General features: G+C 35.0%; 1 protein-coding gene across 1 annotated transcript; it reads right to left on the reverse strand.

The window, feature by feature from the left end:
- Nucleotides 1-798: 798 nt before the first annotated feature.
- Nucleotides 799-2,350, reverse strand: LOC113305516. Its single transcript, XM_026554536.1, has 3 exons — nucleotides 2,110-2,350; nucleotides 1,533-1,842; nucleotides 799-1,339 (listed from the first exon to the last, which is right to left on the reverse strand). The coding sequence occupies exons 1-3, from the start codon at nucleotides 2,348-2,350 to the stop codon at nucleotides 799-801; spliced, it is 1,092 nt and encodes a 363-aa protein (XP_026410321.1).
- Nucleotides 2,351-16,737: the final 14,387 nt, after the last annotated feature.

Raw genomic sequence — 16,737 nt, forward strand, 5'->3', positions numbered from 1 at the left:
ACAACAAAAGGTATGGAAAAAGGTCAGCAGAGGGCCAAAGACATTTGTCAGCAAATGAGATCAAAATTGGTGGCCAGGATGTTGACAAAAGTCGGATGGTATGAAAAGGTGTGGGATATAGCGAAGGACGAGGAGCATAATCAGTGGCGCAAGACTACAGGAAAGAAACCATTGAAGAAGAAGAAGAAGAAGAAGAGTTTTTAATCTTCATTCAAGATCACTTTCTGAATTTCTTATAAACATTTTTAATCTTCAGACAAATTTAAGTTTTCAACTTTCTGTTCAAGACTGGTCACTATTATAAAGACCTTGAATTAATGTTTTTTATTAGTTTCAATATTGATGTTTTGAAAATAGACTTGTGTCAGTACTAAAGTATGTATTACAGGTTAGGAAATATTAAGGTGTACATGATTGTGCACAGTTTCTGACAGGCAATGGTACAGGAAGGTGTACATAATGGTACACATGTACTAACAGAAACATAAAATAGGAAAAGTAATAACCTAGTATCAATCATTAAACAGCAAAAATAAAAACTAATTACTGGCATTAGAACTAAAAAAAATGAATATTACTAAACAAAATAAACTAGTAGCATCCATTGTACAGCAAGGCGTACATAATGCTACACATGTAAAAAGACAAGTAAGAAAAGTGAAGTGCACAGGAAGGTGTATATAGTGGTACACAGATCCTGACACTAATTATCCATGAATAGAAAATGAAAAGACATTACCAAAAGTAAAAACCAAAAAACATAGAATCTTTCAAACAAATCAAACATAATAAAAAGCATCAAGGCATGGGGCCGGTAGCTCTGTTGTGGTGACCAAGAGTGAAGCACTTTGTGCACATCATAGGCCTCTTTTGCTTCTCCCAAGCCTTATTGAAACGTTGTTCTCTTCGTCTACCGGGTGGAGGCACAGGAATAGGAACAATAATCCTATCACTAGGATCATAAGACTGCGGCTTGTCATAATTAGGGATTGGCAAGATGATCTCTTGGTATGTCCTGTTGCACCATTCAGTGGTGAAGTATGGATCAACAAATGAATAGATGTCTTCCCTTGTAGATTGAATGGCATCACAAGCATGTGTGCAGGGAAAACCATTTACTTTCCACCTGTGACACGTACAAGTTCTCTCCAACAGATCTACAGAATGAGTGCAGGGAGACCTGACTTCATACAATCTTTCCATAGACTCAACAACAGTCCAAGTACGACCAATGTTGATGTTCTCGTTTAGTAAATCCTCGTATATGGGAGTGAGCCTAGTGTTAAAAATTTCAAGACCTTCTACCCTTCTCTTAGAATTCATCTTCATAACCTTCAAACTAAGATAATAAAAACACAAAACATAAAATCAAAACATGATATAGAATAAATACAGATAAAACATGTGTACAACAATGTACACACAGTTGCAGAATCACATATATAACATGTGTACAAGTATGTACACATCAAGCAAATCCATGTGTGCGACAGTAAAAAATAAATGAATGAAACACTAAACATAAAACTCACTGTATCGCATCGAGAAGAGCAAAAGCAGACAGCTTTTTGAACTCAAGAATCCAGTTATTGAATGACTCGGCAATAGATGAAGAGTGAGCAGCATATCTGCATACAGGGGAAAATGCATTTGCCCATTTCTCCTTTGGAATGGTCCTGAGATAATTGTCCACAACCAATTGCATGCATGCCCCGCAAAGCTTCTTCAAAGTTCGCTGATGTGTAAGAGTAAGCAGCTTTGTAAAACAAATCAATAACAGCATTGTAATTCGCATGACCTTTTCCAATAGGGAGATTGCACTTGATGTGGTAAAAGCAATAGCTGTGATATGAACCAGGAAATGCTCTTGGAATGCCCTGCAGAAGTCCTTCGTGAAGATCACTAAGGAAAACAATCGGACGATCACCGACCACTTGTTGAAGATTATCCAGAAATCAAAACCAATTGTCTTTGTTTTCAGATAAAACAATAGCAAAGGCATATGGGTAAAAAACATCATTTTCATTGACACATGTTGCAGCCATCAAAGTACCCCTGAATCTACCAATGAGGAAAGTAGCGTCCAAGTAAATCATAGGCCTGAGATACCTATAGTTATGCTTGCAACACCGAAACAGATGAAAATCCGCTTAAATCTTCCAGTTTCTTCATCAACTTCAAGTTTCACAAAGCTATCGGGATTAGTTTGCTCAATAGCTTTCACATACCAATTTAAATCGCTATACGACTTCTCGTCGTCACCATATTGATCTTCAAATACATCTTCTTTCCCTCTACGGGCATGGTGATACTTAATATTGGACCCATAAGTCTTCTTAAAGAGTGACATGATCTGTTTGGGTTTTAAAGTGGGATCACCTTGTATACTATCAGCGATCAAATGCTTAACTAACTTGGTTGTCACTACGGGACTCTTCAACCTCAAACCAACACCACAACTACAAAAAAAAAAATCTGGAATAAGTAATGTGCACCACATTGTACACTTAATAAAATCTCAAAAACAACAACACACATGCAAAAAGAAAGCACAGGCCAAGCAAGAATATGAAATTTACACCACAAGTGCCACCCAAGAAGCCTACAACAAGTAATGTGCACCACAATGTACACCTAAAACAAGTCTAAATATTAAAACCTAAAAATCAATAACATGGATCAAAAAAACAAGTGAACACCATTAACCTGTGAATAACGTTAGAATCTTTCAGCACAAACCGAGAAATGTCACCATTCACAGGCCCAAAGTGAATCCTCCAACCACAACCATCTTCTTCGCACGTTGCAATAAAACGAGTCTTGTCGTTTTTAAGAATAAGAATCTTGTAGCCGGTACACATCTTGTATTGATAATAGCAATCCTTACAGCTTTAACACCACCCACAAATTCTCTACCAATATTGTCAAAAACATAACGCCATTCATCGATAATGAGAGGCTTGGCCTTGTCCGCGTCATGATCGACCACCTTTACAAGCTTAGGACTTTCACTTACACAGGAGTTTGAAGTACTAGCACCAGAACTACTGCTACAACCAGAATTATAACGAGACAAAGACCTTGAACTAGTGCTACAACCAGTATGCTTCGGAATCACATCAATATTCAAATAGAAATCTTCATTGTTCATCTGAATAACAAGAGCAACTAAACCTTGAAGTTGTATATCACCTTGTATAAAAACTACTTGATTGGTATCCATATAGGAAAAACGTATACTCAAAGGGGACAAAGACCTCCACTGCTTACAGGAAAAATGCTTCAATTCATCAACGGTGATTAAAGTATTAACACGAAACGCAGAAGAATGTTCACCATGATTCAAAACAGCATGAACAAACTTCTCAGACATATTTAATACACCTACATATAACAAAAGATATAATAATAGTTTCAGATTCGCATAACCTAAAACTTGAAGAGTGTACAGGAAAGTACACATTTAATCGAAGGAAAAAAATCAAATAACAGTAACTTCAAATCAAACTACTCCATCGATTAATCGAAGATATAACAAAAGCTTCAGAATCTTACTAGAACACATAATTGAATAAACCAAAAGCATATGATCTAATATCAGTTCGATTTCATATCATGCATCATAACACCAAACATCAAAAAACAGTAATCAAAAGCTAAAATACACCGAAAATCAAATCAATAACATACAAACAATAAGATGTAACAGATTGAATTCATATCATCAACTGATAAAATAAAAAAAATAAAAACTAAATATCAGAAAAGATATTCAACGATGAAGCAAAAACAGAACTAACCTGAATTTGAATTCCGTTAAATATCAGAAACGATGAAATCCAACCTAACCTCTATGAAACTGTTAAATCGTTGTTACTGGTAAAGTTGAATTTTGGATCGATCTATCTCTGAAATCTGACGTGAATTCAAATCTGAGATCAAAAATAATCCCGCAACTACACTTTACCAGTAACCTGAAGTTGAATCGCAACCAAATTTCTCTCTGAAACTGTTAAATCGCCTACGAATTTCTTCTCTGTCCGGCTCCCTGTTTTGAACTCATGTTTGAGATCTGAAATTTTCGATTTCAAATCCTCGTTTTATGTATGGAATCGTCTCAAGGGTAGTTACGGGATATTGGGAATACAGAAAAATCGGGATCAGTCACAATTTTGGACTAACTCGTCCATATTTGGGTTAAATTGTCTGAGACGGGGCTTTTTTGGACTAGAGAGTATTAGGCCTGAAATAAGAGGACTAAAGCGTCCCAAGCACAGTAACTTTGGGACTAAACGTCAATTTCTATTATTTTATCCCGAAAAATCCCGCTATACATACAGCCCTTTGGGGTCATTGAGAATTATAGTGGGAGTGGGTTTTTTGGTCCCACCTCTTTATGTGTTGTGGGAGAAGTTGCAGGAGAAATGTTCGGGACCCAAATCATTACGGCTTCTTATATCCCCTGAAATTAATTCGTATGTCACGTCATTTATGCACCAGGACACGAAAATTAATAGAAGAAATTTTCATGAATACTCCCTCCGTCCAAGATTAATTGAGCTATTCGTGGTTTGCACGATTTTTAAGACAAGGAGAAAAGGGAAATATGTTTAAGTACTTTTTACAATTATGCCCTCATAGATAATAACTAATAAAACTTAGAAACGATTTATCTTCTAAATTATATCACGGTTTTTCGTAAACTTTATATTACTGAAAAGCATTTTAAAACACCTATGTAACAAATATAAACATGCTTATCAAATTATACATATTTTTTATAGTAACAATAATCAATTAAAAGGGTGTTTTAGAAGAAAAAAAACTCTTAATTAGTGAACTAGCTCAATTATTTATGGGACTAAATCTAAAACCAAATAGCTTAATTAATTTTGGACGGGGGAGTATATATCTATGAACTGGGGTGTAAAATGAATAAATAGAAGAAGTTAGGAGTGCAGATCATTACCATTTGATTCTCCATCTCCACTAATTCACTCAGAAGGAACCAAATTTCTTAGTACCATAATTCCCGATTTTGGAAGAAATTACGGTGAGCAAGATGCTGGGATGCTAATTATTTATTCTTTTTATTTTTAAATTTAAATTTTAGCCGTGTCTACCTAAAATGGAATAATAAATAAATGTGTAGTGGGCTTGATAGTGACATAGAAGCTGTTTTCTCTCTACATGTGCACATTGTGCAGTGATTATTAGAGTGGAGGAGATGATTGCGATTAAATTGTATGGTTGGAGGTGGAAGATCTTATTTAACACTCAACACTTGTATATACAGAGTTTAGCAAGCGTAGTTTCCATTCTACTTGGGTGTTTAAACTTTAAACCAAACCAGTATATCATAGTGGACATGTCGTTGTTACACGGTGGGAAAAAAGCATTATGATAATGAGAAGCGAGGACGAGTTCCATAGTAATGCAAACATATAGCCAGCTTAGTTGGGCTTTTAGTAATACCAAGAGACTGGGACACTACAACAAAGGCTAAACTATATTATAGCTTAGTTGCTAAAACGCAGATAAGAAAGATATTATCGTTAGGATCAACTTGAGATTGATAACACTCTTTTCTACAACTTGGAATGGCTATAGCTCTACACTGCTGTGACGGTTAAGGATATGAGATTAGCCCCTACACTCATGATATGCATATCTTTTTGACTTTTATCACAGCCTTTACAAAGAGATTATTGCCCTAGGAGGGAGGAATACAACAGGTACACTTCTGTCAACATCATGTTTAGAGAACACTGCTGCATTCCTTACAAATTAATTTGTCGTTCAACATGAGCAATAATTTGAAAGATACATTTCATGTCTTTTCTTATGATGCCATAACAATCTCATGATCCTCATGCATATGACCTCTCCAATGCTGCACTGTAGAGTCTATCTTTACACATAATATACAAGGTAGTAAGTAATTTCTACCCGTTACCACATACAGTATCATATGCGTTAGGGTCAATGAGATGCAGTGTCTAACCTAAATATCAATCAGAAAGTGAAGTCTCTTTCTGTTTGTACTTACAGATAAAAAAAAAATGCTATGTTTTTTTTTTGTATAAAAGCTTAATTCTCAAACTCCATTCTCTATTATTCACCTACAGACCAACAAGGAAAAAGAATGGCATCTGAAGATATGAACTCACAGTTACAGAACTTATTCAACTTAGTCAAATCTTCTTGTGATTCAATCAAGCTTTCTAATGTAGAGAATCGTCTACAAAAAGTAGAAATAAAAGTCGAAGGAGCTTTAAACTCAGATTCCGTTCTTAGAATGATTAATGTAAGAAAATATAAACCTATTCGTTATTTGATTTAACAGTGTATTATGTTCTTTTAGTGTAGATGTTTGTGCTTTTTGTTTTGATGAGTCTTTTCTGTTTTGCTTTGGTTTACAGGAGTCTTTGAACAACCTGAAAAGCAGCTTAGATTTAGGAAGCTATGAAAAGATCACCAGCAACGTTACCAAGTTTCTAACTGCTGCGAATGAAATGAGAGATCACGGTTCTGGTGTTGAAGCCAGGATCATGGCGGAGTAAGATACCCTTTGGTTTATTTTTTGATTAAGAATTCATAAGAAATTATTATACCCTTTGGTTTATAAATATATAATAGGAGATTTTGATGGTTAGTAGGAATTTTAGCTTAATTGTTCTCACGTATTTTATTATTTCAAGTCTAGCAAGTTTGTTAGTAGTGTTACAGTAAGTTTTAGTAGAAACATATCGCTTGTGAAAATTATACCTTTAGTTTTAGTTTTATCATTATCAACATATCGTTTGTGAAAACAAAGGCTTGCAAGAAAAAAATTATACCTTGATTTTCATCATGACATGTGTGTAACTTTTGATTATTTTTAGTGTGGAGAAAGCTATTGAAGATCGTATACAGCTTATGAGCACCACAGAAAAGTTGGAAAAAGAGCAGAGTAAGTTAAGGTTTTATAAGAAAATAAGTTAAGGTGTTGATTCAATTTGTGGGTTGATGATTTGATCAAAATTTTTTTTGTAGAATCACGCAATGATGATAGGCTGGAGAAGGTGAAGCATTTGGAAGCAAGATATGAGAAAATTAAAAAAGATGGTGCAGATTTACCTACATCATCCTACTCACCACTTGAAAAAGTTAGGGTTAAATCAACAACTTTCTCAGTCCTATCTGCACTTCTCATCAATATGTCGATGACCCAAGTCACGGCGGAAAAATATTGGATGTTGCTTATCTTGATTCATTTGATGTTAATTGGAACCAAATTTATTTCATGGGATAGCTTAGTCGAACTGTGGTTTATCAACAAGGAATTGGAAAAACTGAAAGTACAAGAATTAAAATGGTTTACTGATTGGGATTCGTATGAGTTTATTGAACTCATACCACAAGTAGCGGAGATTAAAGGAGAACCTTTATCCTCTAAGATACAGGAGTTGAGAGTTATTCGTGCCACATGGATTCCACCTCCTCCAACTAGTTGGGGAAGGTTTAAAAGATCCTGTATTAAATCGTTTGATCTTCAACTGGTAAGGAAGATCCCCCGGGTTACATGGGCGACTCTAATTATCTTCATCTTGTTCCAGCTGCTCTAATTATCTTCATCTTGTTCCACACTTTGGTTTTCCGATTTAATAAAATGCCACCGTTTTTTTCAGAATTTATAAAATGCCACACATGTTAAGTTTTCTGTTAAGGCCCACTTGATTAGTCAACCGTCATTGAAAAATTCCAAAACATGTGGCATCATTACCAAACTAACCTTCTCAATTTCCTGACAATCTATGGTTGCACAGGACCGACCGACCTGTTGAGTCGAACCAATAAACCGGCTATATTATTAACCGTTGATCTGATAAAATTTTCTAATCCTAGCCCTCCATTTCATCACACATATAATAACCTAACCCTAAACTAAGAGACACTCACTTCATCTTCTCTTCTCGCCTCTCTTTTCCTTTTTTCCTTCTTCTTCTTACAGTCACGACCACCACCAGAATCACCATTTTCTTTTTCTCTTTCACTGATTACTTCAATTTGTTTGGGAAAGGGGTAAAGCTGTTCCTAATCAGATTTTTTTGGGAAAAAATGGGGAAGATGTTGTTAAGGTTTATTACATAAGGGGTTTTAATTGGAAGGCTGTAAAATCAGAAAGAGGGGTTTCATGATTTCCTGTTAATGGCTAAATTAATTGTGATTTTTAATTTTTTTATAAGAAAATTTATAAGTGAAATAGATTTGTTTGATTGTTGGATTTGTGTGAATTGTGAAGTTTCATATCGAGAATTCGTGAAGTTTCAGATCGAGAATTTGTGAAGGATTGAGTTTTTGCAGATTGAATTGCCATGGAGGTTTTAGAATTAGGAAGAAGAGAGAAATATTGGTTGGATTTGTTTGAGCAGGAGATGAAGAATTGATGTGGGTCTGTAATGAAATTTCTGTTGCTCATATAAGAACATGGGTTTGATACATGATATTGAATCTAAGATGAAGACAGAAGAAATTTGTGGCTTAAATTGATTTGTTTGTGGCAGTCAAAAGAAATGGGTACTTGAGATGAAATTGAGAAGATGGTGGTGCTAGGATTTTGAGGTTGTTTGGCCTAGTGGATGTTGCAGCTGGAGTTTGTATTGAGTCTGTAGTTGAGAGAGATGTTGAGATTCAGTAAACAATGAACAAGAACTGGGATAGATGAATGCCTAGGTTTTAGGTACAAATTGCAGCTGATGTTGTTGCAGCGATTGAGAGAAGTTGGAGATGAAATGTTTGAGTTATTGCTGTAGAAATAATGTGTTGATGCTCATAGTGTTGCAATGATGGAGAGATGTATTGTAGCCTATGTATAAAAGATAAGTATAGATTTGCTTTCGAGATGACAAGGAAGTGAAATTGGTGGAAGAATAGAACTTGCAGAGTTGTAAATGATGATGTTGCACTAAGGTGTTGTTAGTGACAGTGAGCTGAGAATGGCGTTGGATTTACAGAGAAATAGTGTGATGCAGGTGGTGATGCAAGGAATAGGCTGCAATGCTGAGAGATAGCAGTTGCAGAAGCTACATGCAAAGTTCAAAAGAATTTGAGCAACAAGAATACATCTGCTAGTGAACGCAGGTGCTATACTGGCTTAGTGAAGCACCACTATGGTGCAACATCAAATTAGGCGGTGCAATGTTGACTATGGGATTTCACAGCCGATTTCAGTTTGATTCAACTCGGTATTGAGTCACAAGTTAACTCTCTCTAATCAATCACTTGTTAACTCGTCCTAGTTAAATGATTCAGGGGATTGAATGTCATTTTATGTGGGCAATTTAATGACACGTATGCACTAACGGCAATTAACCGTTTTTTCAAAAAAACAGGATGGAAATAGTCAAATGTGTGGCATTAAATAAATTTTGAAAAAAACAGTGGCACTTTCTTAAACATGAAATTGGAAGTGTGGCACTTTATTAAAATCCCCATTGCATTATTACGTTTTTAATTGCTTCACCTAGGTTGTTTCTTTAAACCAGTGGGATTATCAATCCAAATAGAAAACCTTAGAAAGTAGATACCATATTTTCCTGTTATAACTTAGTTCTCAGAATTTGTTAGCCTAATGAAAGTATTGAATCAATTGTATGATATGCTGAGATATGTTTAAGAATATACATGATGGAGTACCATCTGTTAATTCTGTGTAGTTTTCGAGCTGTCTGTGACTAGAGTGATCTGTATACACCTTGATTTTGATCTTTGCATGTAGGTTTTCAATCAAAACCAGGTATTATTTACAAGTTAAGAGCACTTTCTTAATTGAAGTTATATTTCTTCACTACTATCACTTAATCTGTGCTCAAGCAAATTGCCTGAAATCATGCCAGGTTGTTATCCATCTTGCCCTACAGGTACTCTGCACATTGGAAAACAGAATTCCAATGTTGTGTAGAGCTTAAAATTTTCAGAATGCTTTGTAACTTTTGTTTGATGTTAACCATTCTTAATATCAGAAGGTTTATTTGGTTAATCATGTCATGGATATGGTGAGCCCATGATTTCAGTACAGGAATTGGTTAAAAACAACTTTTGGACCAAGGAAACTCCGACTTCTTCTAGCTGCTAGTGGAGGTGTAGCTTGCTTTAAAATTTGGCCATCTCTTGCATAGCTTCTCTGACTGGGCTGTAATTAAAGCAGTGGTTACCAAGTCATTTTTACACTTAATTGATAAAGCATCAATCCCGAAGGGTGTTGTTATCTAATACTGATGAGGAAGAATGGTGAATACACTTGGAAAGGTGATATATTATGTACATTATCTGTTTGAATAAATGCCTGATTTAGAGTCAGGATGTTGTAACCTCTCATCGTCAGTTATAGATTTGTTTAGGAAGTTATTATGTTTGGGGTATTATTTGTCATCTCTCTCTAAGGATGAAACAGGAAATTGATATTATTAATCTTATTAAGAACTTGTTCTTATTTGATCCTTTCTTCTTGAAAGCATGAATTCCAAAACAAAGAAGGGTAACAATAGTAACAACAGGCTTCATCGAAGAGATTGAAGAACATGACATTTTGGTATCGGGAGCAGGTGATTCGCAGGACGGACCTACTATAGAAATTGTGTGGCTAAGTTGGAAAATAAAATGGACAGAATGTTGCAATTGCTTGAAGACCAAAATATCAATAGAGCATCATCAGACGGTAACACACTATCAAAATCATCAAAGTGGAGGAAGAGACTACGAAGGTAACGGTGACAGTCATCTACCAATTCGCAGTCATCCAAAATTACTGTCAATTCGCAGTCATCCAAAACTACTGTCAAATTCAAGTTTCCGGTATATAATGACAACGAAGATCCTACAAGTTGGTTTTGTCGCGTTACTCAATTCTTTGATTTCTATAATGTACCAGAAGAGGAGCGAGTTTCCTGGGCATCTTATCATTTAGATGGTAATGCTCAACTGTAGTATCAAATTCTTTGATTGCTAGGTATGGCTACACTCAGTTCAAGATTTTTTTGGGGACTTGACAAAACGAAGCCAAATTGGCTATGTTAGAGAATATCAGGCACAATTTGAAAAGTTACTCAGGAAAGCAGGAAGCCTTACTCGAACCCCAACAGGTGGGTTGTTTTGTCAGTAGTCTTAAGGAGAGCATAAGAGCCGATGTCCAAGCTGCGAAACCTACAACTCTCACAAGTGCAATAAGTCTGGCCAGATTGTATGAGTCACGCACTCAATCACAATACGGAGGAAATTATGCAGATTATAAGAGACAAGTTACACCAGAGAGAACCATCTCAACAACTACCATTCGTTCTACTTTGCCTGAAATCAGAAAAATGACGCCTGACGATATTAAAGAACGACGGGATAAAGGATTGTGTTTCAAGTGTGATGAGCGTTTCACCCCTGGGCATCGCGGCAAGAAGTTTTTTTCAATTGAAGCATGCTACTTTGACGGAGATTGCAGAGACACTGATGAAGGCGTTGATAAACAGACACTTTTGGAAGGATTCATGTTAGAAGAAATTCCTGAAATTTCACTTCATGTCATTTATGGTGTTCGAGCTCCACAAACAATGCGTGTACAAGGAAGCATTGAGCGACAACCATTAGTGGTATTAATTGATTCCAGCAGCACGCACAATTTTTTGAGTTACAAAATTGCGCAAAAAATTGGCTTGCACCCGTCTACGGAAGGTCAACTTCATGTCCTCACGGCTTCAGGCGAGAAGTTAAAAGGTTCTGGTCTTTGCAAAGGGGTTAGTATTTATGTTCAAGGTGTTTATATGTAGCGCCCCCTAAGCTAGCAGCTGACTAATCCAAGAGATTAACTAAATAAAGAGGCACTACGAATCTAATTCAAATACTTCAACATTCAATTAAGAAATCTGCTACAAAATTTATCCCAAAACTAACCCCACTCAAAATATATATACATGAACTTCTCTCAAATGATACATATACAATAGTCAATTGGTTTACAGATACAATAAACAACATAATAAACATAGCAGAAGTTAACTAATTAACGGAGTCAACACTTGTGGCTTTCGCTGCGCAACTCTGATCTGTCTCTGAAAACTGAAAGTGGGAATAATTAAAATTTAACTTCGAAGTAATCATAAACAAGATTAAGAAAAACAATAATGTTTTCCCAGACATTAACTAGTGACCAAGTCACTGAGATAAACAAACACAAATATGGACAAGCTCTTTCTTCAAACAATGTATACTATGGTTGTGCAATTCCGAACTCGCAAATCCACACCTAATCGTAAATATGGATGTCGACAATTCCGAACTCACAAACTGCCGACCGATATAAGCATAAAAGCTGAACTCATGTAGATATAAATGTGAAAGAGCATATCTTCACAGAAGTAAACAAACATGTATATGGACAAACTCCTTCTTCAAACAATCTATACTATGGTTGTGCAATTCCGAACTCGCAAATCTACACCTAATCGTAAATGTGGATGTCGACACTTCCGAACTCGCAAACTGTTGACCGATATAGCATAAAAACTGAATTCATGTAGTTATAAATGTGAAGGAGCGTATCCTATATACCACAAGTGGAAATTCGTATTTCCCATAAAAATTCATATGACAAACAAACATTACAAGTCCTTTCCAAACCATGGAAAGATTAACAAAATCAACATAAGTATAGTACACTAGACAATGCATGAGTTTGTTAAGCATAAACTTTTGTAAAAGAAACAACAACGGTTACAAACGAGTCAAATGTATCCCCACCTCTTTTGATGACAAGCCACGCCTACCTCGAGATCCGCGATCCACTGGTTCATCCTTTGAATCGATCGTTGTTAATAACTAACTGTTAATCAGACAAGAATTCTAAGATTCTAGCAAAAATGGCTCACACAAGTATTATACAAGCCTTTCTAGTGATTCTAGGCTCATATAAAGTTCAACACCTTTTATTTATCTAACTTTAGTAATCTAAGATTTACTAATTCAATTAGATTGGTTATATAGTCGATTAGCTAAGTCTTGGGAATATCTATAACTTTGTAGAAGAAGCCAAATGCTAATTGAGACCTAAGAGGTCCAAACATAAATGTAGGATAACTAACTTTAAGCCCAAGTCCACTAAACAAGCCCACCAACCTGGGTTCAGTCCTTCTAAGTCAACTAACGGTCAACGTCATGTCAAAGTCCAGGGTCAGTGGTCAAATAAATCAAACAGTTAAGGTCAGGTCAATGTAGTCAATATCGGCCGTATCGGCCGATATATCGGGGATATTTCGGATATCGGCCCATAACGATACGATAAGAAGGATATCGGGGATACGATATTCGCCCGATAATATCGGCCGTATCGGTCGAATATCGGCCGTTTCGGTCAAATATCGGCCGTATCGGTCGATTCGAAATTTTCCTACATTTCCCGATATGAGACGGTATTGGTCGTTTTCTATAAAGTTTAAGGGTAATTTTGGCGAAGAAAGTCTTCCAGGTGGTAGTAGAGGTGCATGTAGCTCTCGAAGCAAGTTACTAAAGTTACTCTTTTGTTTTTTTTGATAAAATTGATGTCATCTATTATATCTTATCTGAAAATGTGTGGAGAAAATGTTTAATATAAAATTATAGTCTCTAAATCTAGAACCGATATTATACCGATATTTCAACGATAATATCCCCGATATAAAATCGTACCAGTGTATCGGTCCCGGCCGAGATGAACCGATATCCGATATTAACTACATTGGGTCAGGTCTTGTCACTGAGTCAAATCGAGATAGATCCTAGTTACTGAGTCAACTCATTCAGAAGACTGATTCAGGTAAACCAATTTCACATATTTAACTCAGTCAGATAGACTGAGTCAGAAACTCTAGATCGAGTCAGCTAAACCAAAACATTATACCCAAATCCATTGTACAGGTCAACCTATGATACATAAGCCTAAGCTCAAATGCAGAAATAAACACTATGTCTACAAAAGCATTATAACATATTCAATCAAAACGATTTTATAAATCAATTACAACTTCAGCTTACCTTTAGGTAGCAGATGCAAGCCTTTATACTGAACCTGCCAACTACAACCATACATTTTTACTATCCTAATCTTCATACCCCAGTTCACCCATCATCTATCTCAGTTGAGGTCTGAGTTGTATTAACTAACTGCAATGAAATTGTTTAACACCATTCAAGATTCTTCCCACCAGTTCCGTTGGTTGCATCAATGACTCGAGTAAAACCTGCACCAGTTCCTACCCTTTCTTCCTTAGAAATCTATTCAGTTTCATCACCATATCCTAAGTTTGTATCTCATTAGACCACCACCATTTGTATCTACAGAGCTTAACACCATTGTATTTTTCATACATCATCTACTACATTTTCTTTACTTACACTCCAACTCTAGACAGTCTCAATTACTATGAATTTATCTCAATGGCATCAGCACCAGTCTCATGAGTTGTAAACATTCTACTACAAACTCAGTACACTACCATCACCATCTCAGCAGAAACACCACCAACTACAAAACCAATTCACCACATCAGAACATCCATCATGAAACATTCCTCTCAGTCAAAACCCAACATTCATCTTTATATACAACACTACCAGTTCACTTCCAAAACTATACCCACATCAACCTCGGTTCAAACTCCAACAACTACAACTCCAATATCCCCATGTAATTCTGAATCTGAACAAACCTTCATCTACATCTAATCCAGTTCACCACCAAACTCTAAGAATCAACATAACCTTAAATCACCACTCTAAACAGAACCATTACATACTCATCTCAGGTCTTTAGATTCATCAACAATTAGGAAAAACTCAGCAATAAGAAAAACAAATAACTCTATGAGTTCACTTGAGAAGAACAATTACCTCAATTTAACCTTGGTGAAGCAATTGAAATCAAACGCCTGTTCACCTTGATTCCATTCAGCAACATGTCATCAAATCATCCCTTATCTCATCTGATTCTCCACTACTTCAACAAAATCCTAATTTCTCAATCTCAAATTACTCTTCTTATTAACCTTAATTCACTTAATTAATCGAAATCCATCTCAAATCTTTCCACTGAACTCTCAACTTCATCTTCTACATCTTATCTAAAATTCTTCGATCAAACCCTAACACTTCAATCCATCATCAAAACAACCTCACAATGAAAAACCCATCATTTATTCTTCAATTATTTATTCTGATATTCAATAACCCATAAATCCTCAATCACTTTCAGGGAACCCTAATTTTTTATTAACAACAACATTAACTTATTCTTCTCCTGAAACTAGAATCAACCAATTACTTAATATCACCCTCAGTATCACATAAATCTCCAGTCAACTCCATCTCTCAGAAACCCTAATTTTTCATTCTCTAATTCACATCTTCCCTTGAATAAGAATCAATTACAGACCAACAAAGTACCACGGTAAACTATCCCATGAACTTCTCCACCTTTTACTGGACACATCTTCTGTTTTGAACTCTCAAATCGAACCTCACAATCGACTCTCAAAGCAACAAAAGATAAAGAGAAGAAATGAGAAGAGAAAAGAATAAAGAAAGAAAGAAGTAGGAATTACTATTTAGTCCAATTTTTCATGACCCAGTTAATGGCTAGTCCACCCACGAAAAACATTCTCGTTAGTCCAAAAACATGTTTTTGGACTAGATTATTTACTCGCTAGTCCAAAAACTTTGTGGAGATTATAAAGTGTATTTTCTAAATGCCTAAAACACCCTTACAGATCTAATTAGTATCAACACATTGAATATTACTAGTAATATGTTACTACATACTAATAGTATCAATATGGTCATACTACATATCAATATGTACTATATTAATAGTAAAAAGAATATGTTACTCGTAAATTAAGTAACTACTCTACTATACTAGTAGTAACATGTGTACTAGTAGACTAGTTTACTAGTAGTAACTAGTACTATACTAGTATACTAGTAGTACTAATAGTAACTAGTATTATACTAGTATACTAGTATACTAGTAACATATTAATATGTAATATCAATATATAACATACTACATATTAATATGACACTACATATTACATATGTTACTAGTTACTACATATTACTAGTTACATATGTTACTACATATTACATATGTATACTAGTTACATATGTTACTACATATTACATATGTATACTAGTAAACTAGTATTAAGTAACTACTCTACTATACTAGTAGTAACATGTGTACTAGTAGACTAGTTTACTAGTAGTAACTAGTACTATACTAGTATACTAGTAGTACTAATAGTAACTAGTATTATACTAGTATACTAGTAACATATTAATATGTAATATCAATATATAACATACGACATACTAATATGACACTACATATTAATATGTAGTGTCAATATATAACATACTACATATTAATATGTAGTATCAATATTAATATGTAATATCAATATATAACATACCACATATTAATAATGTTACTACATATTAATATGTAGTGCCAATGTATAACATAGTACATATTAATATGTAGTATCAGTATATAACATATTGATACTAGTAACATATGTTACTACATACTACATTTGTTCTATATATGTTACTACATATTTTACTACATACTACATATTAATACTAGTATACTACTAGTTATTAGTTACTACATATTACATATGTTACTAGTTACTACATATTGCTAGTTACATATGTTACTACATATTACATATG

This window comes from Papaver somniferum, chromosome 8, assembly GCF_003573695.1.
Source record: "Papaver somniferum cultivar HN1 chromosome 8, ASM357369v1, whole genome shotgun sequence".
Taxonomy (NCBI): domain Eukaryota; kingdom Viridiplantae; phylum Streptophyta; class Magnoliopsida; order Ranunculales; family Papaveraceae; genus Papaver; species Papaver somniferum.

Coding starts and splice junctions, on each gene's coding strand:
- LOC113305516 (XM_026554536.1), bottom strand. CDS start 2,350: ATGTCACTCTTTAAGAAGACTTATGGGTCCAATATTAAGTATCACCAT. Junction 1,843..2,109: donor TGTTGCAAGCATAACTATAG/GTATCTCAGGCC, acceptor TTCATATCACAG/CTATTGCTTTTACCACATCA. Junction 1,340..1,532: donor GCTCTTCTCGATGCGATACA/GTGAGTTTTATG, acceptor TTATTATCTTAG/TTTGAAGGTTATGAAGATGA.